The 25994-nt window shown below is 37.7% G+C and overlaps 1 protein-coding gene across 2 annotated transcripts in view; it reads left to right on the forward strand.

Moving 5' to 3' along the window:
- GABRB3 (gamma-aminobutyric acid type A receptor subunit beta3) overlaps positions 1-25994 on the forward strand; it is a 287252-nt gene that overhangs the window by 109498 nt on the left and 151760 nt on the right. The window contains exons 1-3 of one of the 2 annotated variants that reach the window (XM_075200112.1): positions 14334-15538; positions 15867-15958; positions 16291-16358. In XM_075200112.1, the coding sequence (XP_075056213.1) occupies positions 15360-15538; positions 15867-15958; positions 16291-16358 (339 nt within the window). In that variant the 5' untranslated portion in view covers positions 14334-15359. Of the gene's footprint in view, positions 1-14333; positions 15539-15866; positions 15959-16290; positions 16359-25994 lie in introns of those variants that run through there. The other variant, XM_075200113.1, reaches the window with a different exon arrangement.

The following is a 25994-nucleotide window of genomic DNA, read 5'->3' on the forward strand; positions in this document are numbered from 1 at the left end:
GTGTCCTAAAAAGAGCTGTCACATGTGGGGAAATAGAAAAGAGATCCCTAATCCTCTCTAAATAAGTAATGAAGAGACTACATGCCAAAAAAGAAAGGGAACAAAAAAAATAATAAATAATTGTAAATATCTGAGTAAGAAAATTAACACACAAAATGTGAAAAACATAGACACACACAATAATAAAAGTTAATATCCGGTCCAAAGGCAAACCTCAATCATTACTACGAAATTGACACGTCTGATAGAAAGATGAAAGAGGGTACCTTGGGTCTATAATGAGCTCTTTCCTGCTGATATGACGATTTCTGGACATTTTAGTCCCTTCATTTAGCAGGGAATATTAATGTATTTTGTGAATTAATTAATTACCTGCTTGATTGCTGGCTGCTATTAAATGTGCGTCACTGTTTGTAACCGCGCTGCTGGAACCGCTCCTCCTAACCTCTACGCGGTCGCCAGTGGCATCATTGCATCGGCGCAATGTCATGACGTAATACCTACAGCTTGATGGCCAGGGTTTGATGGGCGGCACTTCAGTGCAGGGCGGCCGGACGAGGGGACGCGCGGACCGGCCCATCTGGCATTCAGCCCTTCTGGCAAATGCCAGATGGCCAGTCCGGTGCAGGGCATATTCTGCCCAAGGGAATATGTAATTTAAGGCATCCTGAAGTACAGATACATAGACAACTACTACTCAACTACTGGAACTTCTCCACATCTGGCATTCCTCTCACCCATCAATTCCAACTTCTATCCATCATAAATGCTGCCCCATGACTAATCTTCCTCTTTCACTGCTTCACATCTGCTGCACCAATTTATAAATTTCTCTGGGACAGAAAGGCACCCACCCCAAAAGATGAAGCATCCACTTCTAGGAAGAAGGGAAGAGAAGTACTGGGTTGCCAAATAATAGGTGCATAGGTGAAGGCCCTTTTGAGTTGCTAGAAGGCTTCAAGTGCTTCAGTAGGCCAAAGCTTGGGATTACCCCAATTTACGAGTCAAGGCAGAAATGGGTGCCAAGAGGGAAGAAAATACATTGCTGAATTGCCTATAATAATTGGCAAAGCCTAAAAATCGTTGTACTGCCATAAGGCCAACTGGTTGAGGCCAATCTAATATGGCCCTAAGCTTCCTTGGATCCATCTGGAGCCCAGAACCAGAGATCACATAACCTAGAAAGGGAAGCTGGTTTTTCTCAAAGAGACACTTTTTCAATTTGCAATATAACTGATGCTGTCAAAGTAATGTAGATGCTGTCGGTGAGAGGACAGGTCGTGGAAGAATATAAGGATATTAGGATATCATCCAAATAAATGATTACAAACTGATGTAGGATGTCACGGAAAATCTTATTCATGAAGTTTTGAAAAATGGTGGGGGGCATTACAAAGCCCAAAGGGCATGACCAAATATTCAAAGTCCCCGTCTCGAATTCAATTCATCCCCCTTTTTGATTTGGATGAAATTATACGCTCCTCTGAGGTCTAATTTAGTAAACATATAAGTTCCTCTGACCTGATGAAATCATTTCGATATTAAGGGTAAAAGGTTTCTGTTTTTTACCTTAATGGCTTTTTACAAAAAAGAACTCGGCGCCGGTGGGCAAAGAGGCTTTTATAATGAAGCCATATTATAGATTTTCCTCAATATAAGTAGCCATGGCTGAGACTCTGGTAACAAAATGGGGTTGTTTCCTGGTAAGGAGGCACCTTACCAGGAAGCAACTCAATACCACAGTCCCAGGCTCGGTGAGGTAGTAACTTAGAATCCTGTTGTTTGAAGAAGACATCTGCGTAGGAAGTGTACTGAGGTAGGTTGTCCAAGGGTTCAGAGATGACAGTCAGGTCCCCAGGAAAGAACTTGTGCCGAATGCCAATACAGTATCGGAGAGTGGACAGGGTAGTCCGCAGATTAGGGGATTTATAGCCTCAGGGATTTCTACAAGAGATATAGATTCTCTATAAAGGGCCACAATCTGTAAGGGTAAAGGAATGGTACGTTCCCGGATAGATCCACCTTATTACAATCTATGGCAGTGATGGCAATAGGCTGATCCAGTAAGATGGTTGGTAAGGAGAGGCTTGCTACTGTGGCTGCTAAAATAAAGTTTCCAGCTTCACCTAAATTGATAAGGGCTTGAAGCAGGGCCTGTCCCTTAGAATGCCAGAGAAGTACATTGTTGGAAAAACTAGAATCGGATGGAGATGAACCGACAGTGCCCAACCTAACCTCTCCAGTTAGGCTTTGCGTTTTCCGGACGTATAAGGCAGTTCCCGAGGATATGCCCTGGCTCCCCACATTAAAGACATAGGTTATTCTTGCAATGTCTCTCCCTTCCCTCCAGAGCTAGAGACAGGACTGGCCCAGTTGCATTGGCTCTTCTGCAGGAAGCATGAGATTTTGGAAGCAAGGAGCAAGCGAGTGCCAGACCGACGGGAATGTTCCCTTTCCTGATTTCACTCCCTAAACTGAATATCGATTTGATTGCAGAGGGAGAAGAGGTCATCCAGAGAAGTAGTTAACTCCCAAGTAGCTAATTAATCTTTTATTCAGTCAGAGAGACCTTACCAAAATGTTGCGACTAAGGCTTCATTATTCCAATGAAGCTCAGAAGCGAGAGTACGAAATTGAATGGCATATTACCCCAGGGGCAGAGAACATTTACGAAGGCATAAAATACAGAAGGCGGCACTGGACACTCGACCTGGTTCATCAAATTTTCCTAAAGGTCGCCAAAAATGTGGAGCTATTATGCAACATGGGGTCTTTGCACTCCCATAACGGAGAGGCCAAATCCTGACTGGACAAGAGAGAAAATATGTAGAAAATATGTATGTCACTTTAACTTTTTCCGTAGGGAAATTCTCCATTGGGGCTCAAACTGTATGACACATTGGTTTAAAAATCCCTGACAATCCTTAGGACCTCCAACAAATTTCGGGGAGTTCGGTATCTGGAGTTGACTAACAGAAGGGGAAGGAGTTACTCGAATCTGGGTATGAGGAGCAGAAGCTGAAGTAGTAGCTTGAGACACCAAGGTATTCTGGAACATGTCTAGACGGGTAGAGAGACCCTGGAGAAATGGGGATTTGAATTCCCTGCCTTGCCGAAAGTTGATACCCAGGAGTTGGGTAGAGTGATCGGCAGCAGAACGGGAGCAGCAACAGGCAGAACTCTTATAATAGGGTTCCCAAGCCATAATTCCAAACCATAATGTAGTACTATAAGCGCCAGCATGCCCAAACACTTAATTGCAGCCTGGGCATGTTAGGACATGTAGAGCACCAGGGAAAAAATAATTTAGGCATTTAGTAATTTAATATTAACCCACATCCACTGCTGCGGGTTTTCCTGCTCTACTACCATCAGCTCAGGCTAGTGCTGATAATAGTAAATTAGGAAGGGGGGAGTTTGCTAGTACCAGCTTAAGATGGCAGCACCAGGGTTGGTTAAGATGTTTGTTTCAGGGGGTACAACATTTAACAAAAAAAAAATATTTTCTTGTTTTTTAATATAGCAAGGTCTGTGCTATTGGTCGTCATCAGCACAGATCTTGCACCAGGAGAGAGCACCCGCAACAGATACGTCTCCTAGAGACCTATCTGCAGCTACTTCTAACTCAGCATACCACAAGCTTTACATCAAGCCCACAGATTGCTCGACCACAACCACTGTCCATGGTGCTGAAATGTTAGGCAAGAAAGATAACATATGTCCTAGTGCTATGATGTTTTTGGAGCAGAGGTGCATTGCACATAAGGAACAATTCCTACATATAGTCCAACTCTTCTCCAAAATTGTATGCTCTGTATTGTGCGGCTGACACTAGGATGCTCTATGTATTGTGTGTGTGTGTGTGTGTGTGTGTATATATATATATATATATATATATATATATATATATATATATATATATATATATTAGTGTGATGGTGAAACTGTGATGGAGGAGCAAAAGCGTAATGGAGGGCACAGTGTGATGAAGATGGCACAATTACAATTATGTTTCAATTTGTTTCAGTGAGTTTGTTTCAATATCCAATTAATTTTTTTATACAGCTAGCATGTGATAGCTGCATTGAAAGTACTGTGATTCTATAGAGACTCTTTACATAAAGCCAGAAAGTGAAGAATAGGGAGGGAGGGGGTTTCAGTGTGGTCTAGCACTTATAAAGCATTAGCCATACCCCGACAGTAGGTTGACCACACCCACTCAACAATTGTTACTCCCACTTACATGAGGCCACCGGTGACCTGTCTCGCCCAGGGCACTAAAAAATTTTCTTACTACTATCTGTGGGTAAATGTTTCAAGCTGAGAGTTTCCAGGGGGGTTTGAAAAGTGGAGATGTTGTCAATAGCAACCAATCAGATCCTAGCTATTATCTTGTAGAATGTACTAAATAAATGATAGCTAGAATCTGTTTGGTTTTTCAAACCCGACAGAAAACACTCAGCTTGATACATTTACCCCCTGGAGTGGATTAGAGGTGTTCCTACTGAGGTACAGAGGCGTGCCACGCCACGAATTGGATGTACAGTCATTTAAACTCACAAATGAAATTTTGTATCAGCTCAGAATTGGAGTAGATCAGGACTTGTTCAATAATTTTAATGGGGAGCTGTTTTGCATCTCCGTGTTGCACTTATGTGGAGAACTGCATTTCCAGGCATGCACATTGACATTTCATACATGAGATTGCCACCTGTAATAAAGTTTATCTGTGTCCACACTCTCTTGATTAATATAATCAATACATTTGTATATTTGGGGAAAAAAATAAAAGTGTATTTGATTGAAAAGGGTGGTATAAAAGGAATAGAAGGTTGGATTTTATTGTGAAGTTTACATTTTTTGTACAGTACGCCTCAGCTTACGGATGCACACGTCTCTTTTGCAGAGTCATCTCCCTGTAGATGAGATTAGGCATGCGCCAATGAATGGCACAACAATTTGCAATAGTGAAAAACCAAAGTGTTTTGTGGTGCATATCCGGTGTGCTTTGTAGCTACCTCCATTGTGTATAATTGTTTATCTGCAAATTAGCACTAATAACCCCAAAATACAATACAAACACGAAAGGCAGTACAAATGTAAATTATGGCAAGTATAAAAATTGAATGAACACTTAATGATACTATTAAATATATATTTTTTCATATTACAATTCATTTTTATTAATCATGTAGAAAGGGAACAAATTCAGACCTTAGCAATAAATGCAGGCTAGTTATTGATTGATTTTAAATGATGGAAAATTGATTTTTAGTCTAAGCAATATATATGACACTGTATATTTATTGCCCATGAAGAGTTTAAAGGGGTGAGCCCTCTATATCCTGTCAAAAGTTCCTGTAGCAAATTGAACAGTGGTTGTTTTCTCTGAACCCTCACCATTACCTGAAACATTGAACTGTACAACAATGTATAGAAGCATTCTACTCTACAATATGGAATCCGAATAGATGATTGGGTGGATTGAGTTCTCCAGTCCTGCGAGCTGCAGAAGTTACTCTCCCATAAACAGCAAAGTCCTGCATAAGGTGACAGATAACATCATGGCCCCAAGTATAGGGTCCTTTCTCCGACACCCCTCTAATATGCAATGTGGGGGGGGGGCTGATTATAGATAGTGCGCATCTATTCAAAAGTCTTTAATTTAGTGTCTATGTTGAACAACACAGCAATATTTATACAACAATAATTTCTGATCTTATCCAAGTTTACATATATGAAGTGTGTTACAATAATGGGCACTTACCAGACTTTTACCACCGCACAAATTGCTTTTGTATTTCCATGCTGGTGACACAATATACATTCTAAGATGCTGTAATTGTGGAAAACAATTTGAATTATTAATATGTTGATTAAATGAAGCTTAAGTTCTATGGCACACAAGTGGTAACTGTTTGGCCATAGCTTTAAACTAGGACAGTGCTTAGGTTTGTCTGTAACCCATTACAGAAAAGTACATAGGAGTTGCAGATATTAATAGACAACCTTCATGAGCGAACTAATGCACATTGTAGATACATTGTACATACATGTGTGTGATAAGTGCAAACACTGGTGGACTTGGCAGAAGGATGTGCAATTTTGTATCTTAAGTTACCCCTCTTGTGTTTTTTTTGTCCTATGGTAAATGGATATAGCAAAGTAACACGTTTAGATTATAGCATCATGATATTCTTAACCCTCTTCTGCCCCCTCATACCCTCTTGACTTTATCTCCCATAACCACAAATATTTTCCCACATAACCTTTATTCTAAATTGTAATTTTAGTACTGCCCTACAGTTGCGTTGCTTAACAAATATATTAACATTGAATAATCTTACTTCTCAAGGATCTAACTGGTAATCGAAAAGTTTACATTCTTAGCCTCAACTTGAACTCCTAAACCTTTAAGAGTTTTTAACGCTCTGAATCTTGAGGAAATCTCCCACCTGTCTTTGTAATCCATTTTATAACCCAAAGAGAGATTGACGTGGCACATTTTGCCAAACAAAGCTAGCCTACTTAAAATAACTTAAGCCCTTTATCAAAATGCCAGCCAAACCAAACTACCAGCCCAAACACAATATAAAATCCATGCATCATTATAAGTTCAACTATAAACGTAGGCATGTGTCGCTTTTTAAATCTCACAAGAAAGGCTAGTCAGTTGTTTATATTTGATTTTCTCAAGTGTTTACATGAGGTTCACTATGAATGTATCTTATGAAACTGCTTTTTTTTTTTTTAACAAGCTCAATCGATAATTTGCAATGCTTATACCAGCAAACTTATTCAATAAACCTTTACCAATGTTTTGAAAGTAGAGATGGACTGAGCTTATTTCAGACAAACAGTGATACACATTGCATGAAAATGGTAAAAAATGTGTCATGCCATATTAGGTCCTGCCTCTTCATGCAGTCTGTATGTGAGAACAGTGCCCCTAAGTGGATTTGGCATTTTGTGGGCCTAGCATAGCTCAATCAGTCTGTAAGATGCAAAATATTTAAATAGTACAAATAAAAAGCAGATGCATTTTAAAGGTTAAACCAAGTTATAACAAACCCTGAGTAGCAGAACACTACTCATAAGGATAGTTTTACACCAAAAATAATTTATCACACTGCAATTGGTTTGCTCAAGTTATAGTTTATATAATGGCTTGTATCTATTCCAATGTTCCAGGTTGCCAGTAGACAGAGTCTGCAGTTTAAATGCTGAGTTTTCTGCCTTCCCACTTCAGGTGTCATGGTCCTGATTAACAGTCTCAGGCCTCTTGCAGTTAATCCTCTGTGTCTGTCAGTCAGAGCTATACTGCTATGTGGATGCAGGAGTGAAAACGAAGATTGGAGAATCTGGGTGGGTTGTCGAGTACGAGAGAAGTGCAGAAATACAACAGGTTATACACCCACATAGAAAATAAAGACTTTGTTTTTGTAGGATTAGATGTTTACATGAGATTCAAGGTGTAGACAAGGCACATTTGTGCGTGTGTATGTGTGTGTGTGGGGGGGGGGGGGGGTCATTCCCTGTTTCATTCGGGGGCCATAGAACATTAGTCTCCTCACAACAGGACTTTACCTGTCCCCAAAGGTGGTAGAAACTAATGTTAGCCTATACTTTCAATGGGAAGCCATTTTTGGTGCACTATATATGGAAAAATAAATCTCTAGAGCAATTTAACAGACAAATGACACATATAGTAAAGACAGTTGCAATGTCCCCTCACTCTCATGAATAATTTCAGACATACCTGAACCTTAACCGGGCAGTATTTAGGACAAAACTGAATAGTTGTATTTATTGAAGGCGATACTTCTAAGGAGGCTGTAAGCAGGACTATGAATGGATGCTTGTACTTTTTCTACCATACACTATTCCAGACATAACCACAATGCCACAATGTGGATGGAGATTTTGCCATTTGTACAAATAGTCATGGTCAAACACAGAATTTCCTGATAAATAGTGATTCTTTAGTAGTGTGCATTGGGGCATATTTATTAACCATCGCTTTTTCAATACGATCCATTTCAATCCTTATCACAAAAATAAGAGTATTTATAAAAATTCTTTACTGCAAACCCCTGTCTCCTATGTCCTCTATAATCAGTATCCCAAAGTGGCCACATTTGCGATAGTGACCGGAGGGTAGAGCAGGTAAGTTGCGGTAACGGATCCGAAGATCCCTCTACCATAATGCTTCAGCTGGCGTTAGCTATCGGGCACAAGTTTCGAAAATCTTTCATTTTCGGAACTTGTTAAATGGTGCAAAATAGCATTCCCCATAGAAACCTATGGGGACTGCTTTTGCATTCAAAGTGGCAGGGAAAGCAGCAGATTTTGGAGATGTCCTAGTCATAAATAAAGGGGGTACTTTAATATGTGGCTATCAGCAGTTTTCAGGGGATTTTAATGAAAAATATCTTTGAGAAAAATGCCCCTAGTGTGCACACAGATAAACACTCACTTTTATTGAGGGCAGGTTGTACAACAAGAGTACAGTACAGATGTTCACACCTAGTTAGACTTGCAGCTCCCTAAGCTTTAAAGTAAAGATCCATGCTGATACTGATGACAGCATCAACATGTATAAACAAATAAGACCCTTCCCTAAAATAAGTAACCTCAATCAGTGCTATAGCCTGGGCTGGTTACCACTAAAGCAGAGGGGAAATGTGTATGGGGTTCCCCTGCAACAGCCTAGCTGGTCACACTATAATAGGGAAACCCGCAGTGTGGGAAATGTGAAATCAGCCTCAGCTCAATCAACAGGGCTAAATTCCCTAGGAGAATCGGATCATACAAAAACCATTCATCCCCCAGGACTAACTATTCTTGTGTTGAATTGAAAAAACTACACTGATTTCAGTCCTTTTAGTTATAATAAATATTTCCCCCATAGCCCTCCTTTACAGCTTCAACAGTGTCCAAAGAATCTTATTTATTCTTTTCTGCAATAGCCCAATGGATGAAAAGTTAAAAATAAAGGAGAAAAAGATAACAGCTACTACTAGCTCCATACAGAGCTGTGAATGGAATGAAAGGGTCAATACGCATCTTGTCTCTGATTGGCTGAAAAAGCATGAAAATAATTGTCTGATTGGCTATTTGCATATTTACTTATCAAAGTCAATTAAGTTCATTCATTTACGTTGCATATATGTATTTTTAGTTGCACAACTCAAAATACACGCCTAAGGCTGCAATTTTCTGTTCGGGCCTTAAAATTGTGGCCTGCTCTAAATCAGGCCCAGTATATTAATTTCAAGCTTATATTAAGTGAATATTTCAACATTGTCTAACATGAATGTCACAAAGAAGTGTGAGATATTTAAACAGATAGGAATTAATTTAGAGGTTTTTTTTGCATAAGATAAGCATTTTTTACTGTGCTTGTGCACAAAAAAACATCATACCCATTTGTTTTCCTTAGCTCTGGAGAGGCAGAACAGGGAAAAGTAGAAGTGGGCAGACATAAGCCAAGTACTGTAAGTTCATGTAATTGCAACACAATAGGCACATGCATGTATCCACAGATATGACTTGTAGGAGGTTGGAAGACTGGTACAGCAATACAAAAATATAATAATAATGAGGATTACAAAAGAATCTATCCATACAAATGGTGCTAGGATAGCTTATTTATAAATCTTTAAGGTTAACTCTCAAAATAAATATACCATAAAAATGCCACCAGGATGACTTTCTGCTCCCACTAAATGAGGAACTGATGGCCTACAAATCTGAAAAACAATATATTTATGAGGAAGCACAGAGAAATCCATGTAGGAAAACAATTACTTAAAAAAATTGCTTTAAAGTACTCCCCACACTGTCTGTATAACCAAATCAAAATAATAGTATTATATTTAATTTAAACTTATATTTTGCAAGTATCATCACATTTCCCAATACCAGAATAAAGAGACTGGTCTTTTATATCCTTAAATGTATACATGCACAGCAATCCTGAAAAATGTTTTACCTTTGTAATGAAGGTAAACACTTCTCTAGTCTACTTAATAGTAAATCAGTAAGAGAGAGGAGTCATGGCTAAACCATTTGAGTCGTATCACAACCTGAATATGTATGATTAAAATTCTGCTTCTACAGCCAATTTTGATCAGCTGTTAATTGCATCACTATATGTGATGTAGCAAAAGCATTGAATTAATGATGCTACTCTTAAAATACTTTCTTACGTGACCCAGCTTACATTCTAAGTTTGACAGGTAATCTCTATGAAGCTCCCCGTCTATCCAGGGTGTTGCACTATTTTGCTGTTACTTAGCAGAGCATCTCTGGGAGAAAACAATAGAAGTAGAAAAAAGAGCAGGGGGAGGGGGGATAGAAAAACACAGACACCACAGTTGTCCAGTAATCACACTCATCATTTCATGGCTTTTCCAGTGTAATTTAATATGATCTTCTCATTTAGCCCATCTGGGTACAAACTCCCCATATTAAAAATCCAGTGTGCCTCTCTATGACAAAATTATCCCATCTATCTCCTCTATTCACTGTCATTTTGATGTGTTCTATTTGCCAAATTATTATTCCTAGTGATTTGCAATCCTGGCATACATTAACAGGACTTGCAACACTGTGTGTTGGAAGGTTTTTCATAATATTCCTCCTCTGTTCAAGGAATCTGGTTTTAAGTGTGCAGGTGGTTTATATTGCTTAACAAACTTATATTCAAGTAGGTACATGACATATTCACTCTGAAGAGCTTGGGATAGATGGCTTTGTAAACTGTCAGAGTAATATTAGATTTGAAAATTCTCTACTTTCATGGGCATTATGAGAACAAGTGATGCACTTTTTCCTAAAGCAATTACAAGACACATTAAATTTGTAAATCATAAATTGAGTGCCCATTGCCCTGACTGTGGGTTCTGTTCCTTAAGTTTTTGTGCTTAAAAAAACTCAGAACCAAGCTTATTTTTTGTTTTGTTTTTACTAACAGTTGACTTCTCTGGTAAAACCATCTTTAAACTATCATCCAATCTCAATATTGAGTGTTTTTATAAGGTATATTCTTAACTTTAAGATAGTAGAAGTTATATTTATTTACGAATGGAATGGACTTGTCATCCACTACAGTTCTAAACCTCCTCCTGTTGTTTTATTTGTCGTAATGATAATGATGATGATGATGATGTAATAGCACATGAAAATATTTTTGAGAGATCTCTGAGAATGCTTTCTGAAGTAATCCCTCTGGATATCCTCTGTCCAGAAAAGATTTAAGCAAATCTGTAGTTTTGTTCTTGAAAATGAGCTTCATAGAAGCAATTTCTGTAAATTCTCATAAGCTATCTTTGTGACATATTATTTTTCTATGGACCATAATGATTACTTCTAAGAACTAAATACCCATATAGATCTGTGAGGATGATATCCAGGAAGTCTACTTTTGTGGGTGCCAGATGCTGGTGAATTTCAAATCATACGGATTAGAATTAAGGTGATCTTAAAACCAGGAAATAGAATGGGCATCCCCATCCCAAAGAGAAATTAAATCATCTATGTATCTGCCATAGACCACAAGGTTTTCCACAAGGGGAACATCCCAAATGTATTCACATTTGAAATGTCCCATATGTAGGTTGGAAAAGCTTTGAGTGATCCTAATGTACTAGTGTTACTCATTGCTCTGTAGTCTATTCATTATTATTGTTGCATGTTGACCACCTTCATTCAAATTACAATTTGTTTGTTAATTGCTCATTAATGATATATTTAGAGCTGAAACATTACTATGCTATTTTTTTCAAATTGTTTTTATTGCTGACACTCTGAAACAAAGCAATACAAAATGAAACATTGATTGACATATTATTTAGTTGACTGTGTATAAAATAATGTTATGCAATCAATATCTGCTAAGGATTATGAAAGATAATTGTGTAAACACCATATGGCAACAAAGTGTTTGACATATATATCCATTTTTGGTAAATATATGGCACTCATATAAGAACAATTTGAACGTTTCAACTAGAAGACAATAGTATATGCCCTATGTACACCACTGCTGCCATGCGGGAAGGTATCCCCATTTTACAACAATTCTCAATTCATACTATGAGGTTGAGGAGAAACATTTGTAAATCTGTGCTTTAATGTCCAGTTGAAGCGAGTCAATGTAACTCTCCCACATTTCAAAGAAACCTCTAACTTTAAATTTACTAGCAAGTGAGACCTCAAGGCAATCCATCTTGAATATGTAAAATAGCTTTTCTTTAAATAGATTGAAGGGAGGGGTCCCTGATTGTGACCATAACTGCAGAATGGTCTTTCTGGCTGCTGCACTGAGGGCCAGAAGGAGGTGTCTACTGCCTTTTGTCACACGTTGACCCGTGAGGAGGATGCCCAGGATACACAATGAGGTGTAAAGGGGAGATAATTTACCACTTTAGCGATGGCAAAAGTTTTGACTTTAAGCTAAAAGGCCCTAACCATTTGACATCTCCATAAGTAATGGAATAAATCTTCATCCCTTTCATGACAGAGTGGACAGTGGTGACAGTATGTTGAGCCCATCATAAGGCTAGGGTGAGGGGAAATATGTGATCTATGATAAGTATTTAAAAATAATTCAGTATATATGGATACATGGATGCTGGTATCAAATGACAAGAGGAATCCAGGTTCTTCAGAAGAGTGTCTACTGTTAGGTCTGGGAATGAGCGTAACCACTTAGAAAGACCTGTTGAGACATCGGAATGATCATTGCAGTCTCTTACTATATTATTTTAAAAGCTGCACATTCTTTGAAAAATATTAATGTCCATCACTGACCACAATATACTAGCAAAAATAAGCAAGGAGTGCTATAATTTTCACTCTGTGGACCTAATAAGGAGAAGACAAGGATTGACCTTGGTGTTAGATCATATTTTCTTTGCTTTTCATCAGTGGTTGGTTTGTTGTATACTAATAGATGCATACAAGCACAGGGACGTGACCGGTGATATCGTAAGGGGGATAACTGAAATGTAATGCTGTGATGCTGAGATTCTGGGCTCAGCACTTTGTAGGTTACATGGAAACAATTAGTGATTAGGGCACAAACAATTCTATGTGCACTATATGGAAGAGTAAACACATACCAGATCATCACACAGTATTGCTTATGTTCACATTAAGCCCTCCTTATTTTTCCTATTTTCTCCTAAAATACTGCTCATTTCATTTTATGCTTACTATTGTTTAATGTGGGTAAGTAAGGTGACATAAGAGCTTGCTCTATTTTAGGTATCAAATATATAAAATTTGTGACTCTACATTAAGATTGTAGATTCCATATAACAAACTCCTTAATGAATTTTGGCACTTTGTGTTTTTTTTTCTGGTTAATACAGGATATGCACAAGCTTTTTGGTTCCACTTCTGGCTAAACCCTTGAGATGTCCTGTAGTCAGATGAAGTCAAGTACCCCAAATCTCCACCCTGTCCAGTGCAATAAATCTAGCGTGTGCAGATCTGCTTTCTGCGGATATAATAGCCCTGGCAATCTGATTTGTAATGTCATAAAGAAATTTGCAGGTCTGATGTACTATGTGCCAACCTCATAAAACGAACTTTGCAGTGTTTCTTATTATTTACACACACTACACAATATACAGTAATTATAAGGATAATATGTTTATTTTCTTTTTTTGTGGATTGCAAGTCTGTGCACAGACATATTGAATGACACAATTTATTACAACATATGTATTTGGTTACAGATAACTTCTGTCATTATGTAATCAGTAATATAAATATTAGGTTTCTATTTCAGCGTTGCTAATCCTAAGGAGAAAACAAAACTGTCCATTCAGTTCACCTGCTCCTCCGTTGTACTGTAATGTGTTTCTGAAAGGCAGCCTGTGCTAAGGTCAGCCGTACTACAGAATATAGGAAGCTTAGCCAACTTCAATTAGTAAAATCCTATTTGATGCAGGCGGCGGGGTTTTAAGTGTGGCATTTACAAAGTGTCTTGATGCTTGGAATATAACAGTAAGAGCTCTGAGCGGATTGTAGAAATTAGTGGTAAACACTTGTTTTACCTCAATTAGATACGTTTTAAGAATCTGAATTTAATTGAATACAATTATTTGAACATTTAATTTAGACTAGTATTGGAAAATCTTATTCTGAGCACAATAATTTGGAGGTAATAATGTAGAGTTATTTTGTAATCATTTCTTCTAGTACCATATTAGGCAGCCGTGTTGTTCCTGTAAGTAACCCAGAGCGCTGGCATTGTGTGCCAGATGGCCTCTTAGCGCTATTGCATTAGCAGCAAATGGCACAGCTCTGCTGAGGATTCCCCACCACCCGGGAGATATTGCAGCTCCTGCCAGTCGTGCCCTGTGTATTGGTGTATGCCCCGTGTCCGTTTGCAGTTGGCTTCTAGTAATCTAGCAGCTGCTGCTATACCAGATACAGAGTCCGGGGTGCTGCTGGGGGAGGGAAATCCGAGGTTTGCCGTCCGTCACTCACACGTGTTATTTCCAGCGTCAGTACTTTGCTAAGAGATGAAGAGACGGGAAATGTGCAGAATATAGGACTCAGGAATATTTACGGGCTATTCGGACTGGCGGACCCTACGTCTTTATTGCTTGCGTGGCGCACACTTGTGGTGCTGCAGTGCTGAGTCTGCTTTGGCTTGTGATGACTGGGGGTTGTGTCTACCGGAGATTGAGGGGGCTCCCCAGCAGCTATGCGTGGCTTCATATGGTCATGGACTCACTGGAGCTGTGTGACAGGCACTGTTGTATAGACCTGTGATAGGCACTATCATGGTGCAGAGATCTACTTGTCCGAAACTACTCTATCTCAGATGATTCACCACATGTCCCGTTCAGCCTCCTGGAAACTTGTCCCCCATAGCTTGCTGCTGTTTCTTTCGCTTGCCCCTATGCACTACCATGTCAGCAGCAGCCGGGATGAAGCAAGAGACGAATGCAAGGAATGATTGCGGCACGCTGATTGCATCCTTTAGGATCTATGTACATGTGATGGTCTTAGAGAGGGAGATCCAGTTACATTAAAATAAATAACTGTCGAGAAGATTGCAGCGCATCGTACAGTAACTAATGGAAGAGACCCGTTATGATTTCCACTTAATTTACGTTGTTCATATATTTTGTGGCCAGATAGAAGAATTCACCTCACTCACCCTCCCCTACTCACATTTAGACCCTAGTTGCCCTCCTCCTGAAATAACAATCTCCACCCCCCACACACACTCGCACTATTCCCTTGATGACACAAGGAAGATCCCAGGTCCAACGCTTAATGTTACATTATGAGGTTTGCTTTTATCTGTGGACCCCTTTCGCATTTAAAGGCCGATGTTTAGAGCTGCTAGAAGCTTGAGGTTGGTGCAATTGGTGCTTCTCACAACCTGCCCCCAGTGGTTGCTTGCTCTTGTGCACGGGATGCCTGGAGGCATGTGGTGCTCTCTGGGAGGACGGCTCTTTGGGTTGATCTCTGCTCCAGTCTTGGTGGCTGTTGTGTGCTGCGCCCAAAGGTAGGTTTGGCTCTTGTTTCCTAGTTACAACTGTGTGAATTAATCAAAAGAAGTAGGGATTACTTGAATCCTACTCGTTGAGGCGTGGAGTCACCGGATTCACTGTATTGTTATCTAGATATGTTTGTCAGAGAAGTTGAAATAATTTTAGTGATGTCCAGTTGTTAAAATGACTGCAGCTGTAATATGCCTACCAGTATGCTTAAAATAGCTTTTATTGGTAGAGAAGTATTGAACTGTCTACTGTAAATGTAAAAGTTCATAATAAAGTAATTATTCTTCCATTAAAACCTTTCATCCTAGTGGTCTCAATTTTATGTCTCCACAGTGTTAATGACCCAGGTAACATGTCTTTTGTGAAAGAAACAGTGGACAAATTATTAAAAGGCTATGACATCCGACTAAGACCAGACTTTGGAGGTAAATAATCTTGACTCAACCTAAAATGTACTGTATTCGATATGTTTTGGCAATACACTACTTAAATGTATAACTTTTCATCCTCCAATACAAAAAGTTAGTTGAGCACCTCTTACTTAGAAATCTAAGCTACAATGCAGGTCTCAGTATTAATTTAGTACACATTGCTCTATAATGATATGTTTTATTGTAAGACATTATCTTTGTAATCTCCGTGTTTTCTGTGGTTTAGTTAGTCTGTATGTCTGCTAAAGTCCATTATGTCACTGCCCAATTCGAATTCTCAAAACGAGGACCCCATTCAGTTAGATCATTATTGATTTTTCCCCTAGGTTCTCCAGTTGCTGTTGGAATGAATATAGACATTGCCAGCATTGATATGGTCTCTGAAGTCAACATGGTAAGTCCGCACAAATCTTCTTTTGTTGTCTCTTGTGATCCTGCTGACTCATATTTTGCACGTGATGTTGTAAAAAATCGTTCTATTGTGTATTTGTAGCATTCCTTGTCTCTAATTGTTGGCTGCTTAGATAAAAATATATGAATATTTACTTATGAGTTTTAACTATAGATAAGTATAAGTAAACATATTGCAAAGTTATGTTGCACGGTACAGTAAAGTAGTAAAACAAATGGATAATCTAGTGTGTTCAAGTGACAGGCTGTTATGTCTGTAGGAAGGCTATCGGCATGGAGTGTTGCTGTCCTTGGTGCTGAAACTTTCTAGTTTGAGATTGTTCTGATAGTCCTGCATGGGAAATGCAGTACAAATTTACTATATGGCCAATATTAAGAGAATGGTAAAAGCATTCAAAGAGATATATTTATATATGCTCTGATGTGTGAATCTACTCACAGTACTCACATTTCTCACTTGTTCTGAATAAATTAACACTTGAAACATATTGTGCGGAACATTGACTTTACTGTGAAGTGCTGACTAGCTATGAAGAATCTTAGTAATTATGTAATTACAGTGGAAGAAACATGAACAGATTTAATTTAATTTGCTCTTATCCAATACTCATTACATGCATTTTTCATAAATAATATATATTCATATTAAAAGAAAGTGTGAAAGGTCACTCATATAGTATTTACTACTGATGTATCATATAATTTATCAAGAGTACTATGACAGCTGTGACTGCATTTCAGGCCATTCATGAGTCAATAAATATATTATTTTACCTTGTAAAGTGATAAGTATAGGTTTAAAAGTTATTTATAAGTGAATCAGATGATTAACAATCCACAATTCGCTTACATTGGCAGCTGTTTGGGACTGCTGATATATTGTCAGTTTATATTAACTATTTTAATAAGAGATTGGTATTTTCTATGCAATGAATACTTATCATAATATACGTTATAATTAAATCATATATATTTTACAGCATTCATGATTCTACAGTATTCAGTTCTATTTCTGGACATTTCCTCAGTCAGAAATAGCATATATGTGTATGTTTATATATATATATATATATATATATATATATATATATATATATATATATATATATATATATATATATATATATATATATATTTAGATATATTAAAACTGTTAAATGTAACAAATGTGATAATTACTGTTTTATCCAAGATTAGTTAGCCTCTACTTTGGCTTTTTTTCCTCTAAGTAAAGCAGGCAGTTTTTTTAATTGTTATTATTGTTATTATTATTGTTATTAATGTAGTAATACTCTTTTTAATGTTGTGCTGACAATATAAACTTTACGCTGCACAAGACGTTCTTGCAATTGTGTTGGATAGCATTTTTGTATGAAAAGATTCAAGTACATTAATAATTGTCCAAACTAACTGCTGATATCTTTATTTTGTTCAATGCAGTAGTTGTCTTATAAGACATTGTGCTAGCTACTAGCTTGCTAATGACATATTATTTAGTGCTCATTGTTAAAGGGGAAGTATCACTTTTTTGTTTCATATATGCAAGAGACATGTAAATTAATGATATTGGTAAACTGGTTTGGACAGTTTCCTAGTTTGTAGTTCAAATAGATTGAGTCTACCAGGATGCTGACAATTATAATTATCCACAGTGTGGAACAAGAAATTATGTCAGCAAATCAAAATATCCCAAGTGAAACTGTTCAGTAAGGAATCATCAGCACTGTCAGGAATTCCCTCCCTTAATCCGAAATATGGTTTAAAATACATAGCAAAGCACATGATCAGGATCCTGTTTTTGCAATGCACAATGATCTATAGCCTACAAGTATACATATAATACATATATAGTTTATTTTTAATTTTTATTTATATCTTTGTGAGATCACAATAATAAACAAATCCACAAATTGAATCATTATGTACTTACTCATCTGTTATCCTAAAAATTATGTAGTACTTTTTATTAAAAGTTAAGACACTTTTCTTTATTGATATAGGCTATTTTTAAATATCATTATTGCTCCCTCTACTAGGAATTTCTAATTTTTAATACTTTTAGAATTGTTAGCTAATGAAATTTTGTTTTAATTGTGATAATTATTCCACTGGGTTCTTTTACATAGGCAGTAGGTGTAAACATATTGAATTAAGGCTATAAACAAAATCATAGCAGCAGTTATTTCCCCATGTGTCTGCATTAAGCATGCTTTAGGTTATTGAAACATTTTAATTGGAAATTAGAAGAGTTGTCCACTTTTTTGACAATACCTCCTCTTTCAACAGTACCCTTGCCGTTAGGGTTCCCTGTTTTCAGCTGTAGTCACAGGTGTAAAAGCACAGCAGCAGAAAGCAGGTACCATATGGAGTCCATGTTAAGGGAGTCCGACTGACTAAAGTGTTACAATACTGATCTATAAATTTAAATTCTTTGTTAATGAGGGCAGATGGGCACACTCGGGTAACAGCAATCCAACTGTATTCAGTGCATACAGATTAATGAGAAAAACATGTCTTATATGTAACACACCCAAACACAGAAACAATGGTAATACACCATAGGAAGGACAAAACACACACATTTTAAACACGATGAACTCACATTGCCAGCAATCATTTTCCCTCCCACATAGGTTAATCAGTTTTAACTATTAACAGTACAGGTGATGTGGATTAATATTTGTCTGTTGTAACTATGAAACCTATATCAACAAAACATTTATAAGAGCAAAGCTTCAAATAAAATAACCCCTATTTACAATCGGCCCAATCCACACATAAGGTTCATCGTCATTATTGGTCCCTGATAACCGTAAATGTATAGTGGCTTGGTCTTTGTGTCCACAGTCACAGTTGGACAATATTGCATTTCAGAAAGACTATTCATGTATAAGTCCCCCAAACAGTGATACTTCACATCAATGTGTTTAGTAGGTGGGCTCAATTTCTCTGTTACAACTTTATATACACTTGATTGGGTTTAGTTTATGCATGTCCATCACTAAATCCATCAAAAAATGGGGTAACCATACTACTTTTTGACAAGCTTGATCTGCAGCTTCAGATGATGAAAGTGCCTTTATTGGTTATTTTCCACAGGTTTCAATCTTTTGTATCAGTCTGCATCTACATAACCAGTTGACTTTGTCATAGGCATTTCTGGTCATTTCTTTTTCCTTTTGGTAGTTCACTTCCACTATCTTATGACATGTTTTACAGCTTTCCAGTCACATTAAGATGGAGCTGTAACGTTCTGTTTAATAGACTGCTACTAAATGAAACAAGTAAAAAAAGTTTTAAATCAAGTAAATATAATAACACCTAGGTCAGAGAGTGTATGGGCTTCATTGCATGGGCCAGGCAGGTCACAGCCCCTTAAGCATAGTTTGAATGTGGGGTTGAGGTCAGACACATGTAGAATGGAACCATAAATAATACAGCAAGATAATTCTCAGGAGAGGGCTTGGAACCCAGATAAAACTGTAACAGGACAGCTTGGTATAAATGTAAGAGGAGACACTGAAGAAAAGTATCTGCAGGAACCCACAGTGAGTGTTGGAGTCAGGAACACTGTGAAGTACAATATACACACATAGATATACATAGATATACGCGCAGAGCGGATTAAATAGGATGTCAAAATCACCTGAATCAGGAGTCCTGATGGGTCGTGTGTTTGCATTTACAAAAGACGCATACATGTTCACGTCCAAGATGGCTCCCAGGAACAGTCACCGGGGGAAAAATATGTGGCAAGTGAAGAAAAGAGAGGGTGCAATCTTTTCAAGCAGGCCCTCGACCTCTCCAACCTTGCCCACAATTTCCAAACCACATAAGTCTGATCACACCCTTTTAGAGATCTCCTAATAGGGACAGTACCAGCAAAATCAGCACTATTGGTAGATATGTAATTAATATAATATAAAAGTGTTAAAACAATAAATAGCATATTATAAGGAACTTTAATAATGTACAACCTTGTATACATGTTACATATCCGTTATTCCTGTACTCCTTGTAACTATTTCATTAAGCTTTGGTGTAGATATATGTGGTAAAGTACCTATAAAATAATGGAAAACTGTATTTTGCTTAATTTACTTCTCTATTAATCACTACTTTATTTCTCTAGACAACGTCTAAAAATTAAATAAACATCTGCCTGAAAAAAAAAAAAAAAATTCACTTGGGCTGTCTGGGAAATACAATAAAATATATACCAGTTTCAAACAATATACACCTTGAAAATTGGTCTTCTCATTAGGGGGCACAAACCGTCTGCTTGCATAATGAAGCCTTTATTAAATACAAACAATTTAATTTGATTTATATTAAATAGCTGATTTTTTTCACCAACAGTTATAGGAGTTATATAAGAAAGGCAAACACACATCAGGCAAAAGTATAAACATTTTTCCATGGATCTGCTGGATTATGCCCCATGCATTTACAAATGCATATGTCTACAATATGTTTATTACTGTCCCTGGAGTACTAGCTGTTTACATCCTTCCTTTGCATACATGTTATCTGGGTGCAAACATGTAAAGTCATATATAAGCACTGACTACCTTGATTTCTTGTGGTCCACCCACACTGATTGAATACATTTTTCTAAACTACTGTTTAATTTCTTATTTGACTCTCATATTGAAATGAAACAACTCATAGTAGTTGGGAGATAAAAGGGCTGCTTTGTTCCTGGTTCATCAGTATTATACTTTGAACAGCATTGTTTTCCCATACATACAATTCATGAACAGCTTCCCATTGAATATTGTGCTTTACTTGTCCTCTGAGCCTATGTAACCATCATGTATGTGGCTGGTTATGCATTTAAAAAAAAGTTCATTGACCCTTCCCAAATACATGCCTCCAAGCAATCATTATGCTTTTGTACATTTGTGCTGCTCAAGGAAATCATATATACAGATGGAGCAGTTGATTGCAGTGAATGGTACATCATAGCTATATATATTAAGTGGAGAATCTGGGCTATCTGCAAGATCTATAATTAATTTAGCTTTGTGTGTGTTGGGATATTTAAGTTATCATATTTTTCAGACCATTAGACACACTTTTTAGACCCAAAATTGTGCCTAAAAAACTGTTTGCTTTTTATAGTTTGAAGATAGCAGCTCTTCTTCATTCTTTGCTTAAACTCTCCCTCTTGCTTCTCTATTATTTTCACTGCTAAAGACCATCAACAACATCAAAGGGGAGGCATTGGTAGATGGAGAAGGAGGCTGACAATATAATGCAAAGTTACATTTCAAATGGCTTTATATAGTGGTGCATTTGGTGCATCAAATTAGTGCTCAGTCAAGTTTTACAACAGTCACATCCATATTGCACCGAAAACCATTCCAAATGACAGGTGTCAATCAGAGGGGAGACTTTTGTTCTAAATTCACTTTGATCTTAATTAGCATTAACCATGATTTTATAAAATTATTGTTTGCAAACATTTTCCTTTAAATAACTTTAAAAATTGGTGTACACAAACATTGTTAAAATTAATTCATAAATATGCAAATAAAATAAATTAAATAGAAATAAGAAACTGCTCACAAGCAGGTGTGAATGAACAAACATTACCAGGGGTGGTCATCAAAGATGCATGTACATGCACACCCTTTTGTGTCTCCCCCTTCCCTTTAGGATGTAAGCTCTCATGAGCAGGGCCCTCTTTCCTTGTGTGCTCCTTCTACTGTTCATTCACCCTCTGTACCTCTGGACCTGCTTCGCTAGCCCTGTTTTCTTAAGCTTTGGCCTTCTTCTCGCTGATTTCCACCATCCCTTTCACTATCTGTCAGATATAATCTGATTTGCTTTACCCGGTCACCTGTGTTTGTATATATTTTTGTATCATGTTGTATCTTGGTTCTTTTTTCTGTATATGTAATGTACGGCGCTGCGGACCCTTTGTGGCGCCTTATAAGTCAAAGATAATAATAATAATAATTAATAATAATAACATGTGATCTCCATTCCCTGTTTACTCTGCTATGTGTGCAAGTAAGCCTTCGTTTTAAGTTTTACACTTTAATGAATGACTTTCAAAACTGATTGCCCATTGTGTAGCGTAATTACAGCAATAAATGTTTGTAAAGTACGGTGAGCAGCATGGTGGCTTAGTGATTAGCACTTCTGCTTCACAGAACTGGGGTCATGAGTTCAGTTCCTGACCATGTATGTCTGTACGTTCTCCCGGTGTTTACATCGGATTCCTCCTGGTGCTCTAGTTCCCTCCCACATTTCAAAAACATACCAGTAGGTTAATTGGCTGTTAACGAATTGACCATAGTTTGTGTGTGTGTTAGGAAATTTAGGCTGTAGGCTCCAATGGGGCAGGGACTGATGTGAATGGCAAATGATGTGAATGACAAATATTCTCTGTACATCACTGCAGAATTGGTGGCGCTATATAAATAGATGATGATGATAATGATGAAAGTATGTTTTTTACCTGCAGTCTAATTACGGTAATATTATACTACGTATTTTGGTGTGGTTGCATGAATGAAGAGATAAGGATCATAGACACAGGAACAATCGCAGAACCAAGTTTTGAGGAATGATAAATGAGAGTGAGATGCACCTGTGGATGGATGGATTCATGGATGGATACTGAAATATATAGCCCTCTAACTGTGTCAAACCTTCAGTCCCACAAAAATAGAAACATTTACACTAAGTCCCCAGAAAGACAGAAATACAAAGACTATCTCAGTCCCCAATGTCCCAAATAGAATGGCATCTGAAATACTCTTAAAAGTAACCAAGTAATATTTTATGAATTTTGTAATTTATAGCTCTGTCTCATTCCTGCTATGTTATGAATTTAAGAACAAAAGAAAATAAATCATGAACATTAAACTACAAATACTAAAATATAAGATGTTCAGTATCCCCATTGGGGCTGATTTCTTTAAGGAAAGTAAGGCAAAAAATGAGTATGTTTTCTCCAGGATAAACCATGTTACAATGCAAGGGGAGCAAATTAGTTTATTATTTTGCACATAAGACAAATACTGGTTGTTTTTTCATGCAGCACACAAATACTTGATAGTTTTACTTGTACACTGAAATTTAAAGTGGATCTAAAATATGCCTTACACCAACTATAAATCTGCCATCACATTTTAAATTTGCCTCCCCCTAAAATGCAACATGACTTTGTCAATGTGCAAAGTTACTATTTTTTTGCTTTCCTTTCCTTAATGAGTCACCCTTTGTGTGTTAATACCAGCTATAAACATATCTTACCCACCAGTATTAAGGGCTATGCCCTAATTGATCACCCTACATTACAGTAAATCATTGTGGGCATAATGAAAACAAGAAAAGCACAAATTAATTTATACTTGTAATACCTATAGGGCAGTAGTTATGGTTTGGAGAAGTCCATTATCTTCATCCCCCATAATTGTGTGCTGGCTGAAGTGGCTCAATTTACATTGACACCCTTCTTTCCAGCTAGTTATTAATATTAACAAAATTATCCAACAGTTGCCCATTGTAAATGTATAAAATCTAGCCACACTGCTATGCTGTGACCAATGCAACTATGTCATATTTATGTGTTTAGGCTTAGAACGTTGGTCACAGTTAAACAACTGTATTTGTGTGTGCTTTGTTGTTTTATTTCAGCATGTGTGTATTTCAGCATGTGTGTATTTCAGCATGTGTGTATTTCAGCATGTGTGCCTTAGCGTAGCATGAGGTATAGTGCAGTTTGACTTGTTCAAAAGGAGGGATTTTGGGTTACATGGAGTGCATGGATGCATATCACATTGCACAGAGTAAATGTTGAGACAGAGCATAGTCTCTTGTATAAAGTTTTCTCTGAGCTTTGATTTGTTAAGTTGGATAGAACTCTCCACCAGGTGATTTTGTTTGGGGTTTTTGATAATGATAGCCCGCATTGGACCCATGGGGTTGTCCTTTCCTCAGTGCCGTACAGAGAACGGACAGTAGACCATACAGGGTAAAAGAGTACAGAACAATAAGTAAAAAAATGCCAGTACTTCAATAGCTCCAAACTTTGCTTGCACAGTGACGTTGAAGGAGAAGAATATGTAGATAGTCAGGAGGGAAGAGGGCTCTGCTAATAGGAGCTTACATCCTAAAAGGAGGTCAAACAGACAGGAAGCACAAAGGGATCAAACACAAGAGAAGCGAGAAATGGGACAGGGGAAGAGAGGTGAGGAGATCAAGCATGGAGAGAAGCTTAGGTGGGAGACTGGTAGACTTTGAGGAACAGATGAGTTTCAAATGCCCGTTTGAAGGTGCACAAATTAAAGGACAGTCAAATGGAGTGTGGGAGGTCATTCTAGTGGAGGGGGAGAAGTCTTGGATTCTTGAGTGGGATGAGGGGATCAGAGTAGAGGAGAGGTGACGGTCATTGGCTGATCGCAGGGAACGGAATGGAGTGTGAATGGAGAGGAGGTTACAGATGTAAGGGGAATTGGAGTGGGAGAGGGCCTTGTAGGTGTGGGTGTGCAGTTTAAAAAGGATTCTGTAGGGGAAGGGGAGCCAGTATAAGGCAAGGCAGAGAGGGGAGGCAGAAGAGGAGCGGTGGGAGAGGAAGACGAGTCTTGGCAGCCACGTTAAGTATAGTCCTGAGGATCTAATATGCCACCAAGCTTGCATACATTACTGGATGCTATTTAATTGTTCATTGGTAAACACCAGGGAGCATTAAAATTTGTTGCTGATCACTGCCAAATACCCCTGTTCAGTAATCTACCCCTGTGATCCAGTAAACCTAAAACCATAGCAAATTATTTTGCTCAACCCTAACATATATTTTATTATGTAAGTTTGCATAATGCATACAACTAGTGTTAGGGCTAGATTTTGAGGGGTACCATCATTACTAGACACAAGGACCTGTGAATGAGGCCTTGCCCTTTATGTTCTTCTGACGTTTTTTTAAACGTAAACTGGGAGGTGAAGCCCTGGGAAGAGCATTCCGTTCCTAGGGTTCCGCTATAGAGAAGCAACTGTGTGCAATCTTTAAGTGAAGGGGAGGATGGTGGGCTAACAGAGCTAGTTAGAACCTAGGTACACCCATCTATAAGTCTAACCACACACCCCATGGCAATTGCACTCCCTCCAATGAATCGCACAAGGCCCCATATTTGTAATGGCCGGCCCTGACTAGTGTACAGTTGAAAAACAAATATAATTGTATATAATATATTACAATAAATGCTGTGGAGGAAAAATCCATTACAAAATCTCCATTTCACTAATGCACCATTAAAGCATTAAAGTATAGTTACTAACCAGAGAGATTTAAAGTTGATGTATTTAATGCAAATGTGGAATAACTGAAAAAGCAAATCAAGTAATATTTGCATGTTTTTCATGTCGCTTCAAATAGAAAATATATATTTAAAATGCACACTCTTGTTAACCTCATTAATTGGAAGAAACATTCAGATAAAATTGTATAATGACATTAATATTACTTGATTTAATTTGAACATGTTTATTGACACCTTTTTCTTAATTAGCTTATTAAGTTTACTTTGCTGCCATTAGGTAGAAAGTTAATCTGAAATGAAATTAACATAACGTAATGACACTGCTGCACAACATGTTGGCACTT

The sequence above is a fragment of the Mixophyes fleayi genome, chromosome 2 (assembly GCF_038048845.1).
Source record: "Mixophyes fleayi isolate aMixFle1 chromosome 2, aMixFle1.hap1, whole genome shotgun sequence".
Lineage (NCBI taxonomy): Eukaryota > Metazoa > Chordata > Amphibia > Anura > Limnodynastidae > Mixophyes > Mixophyes fleayi.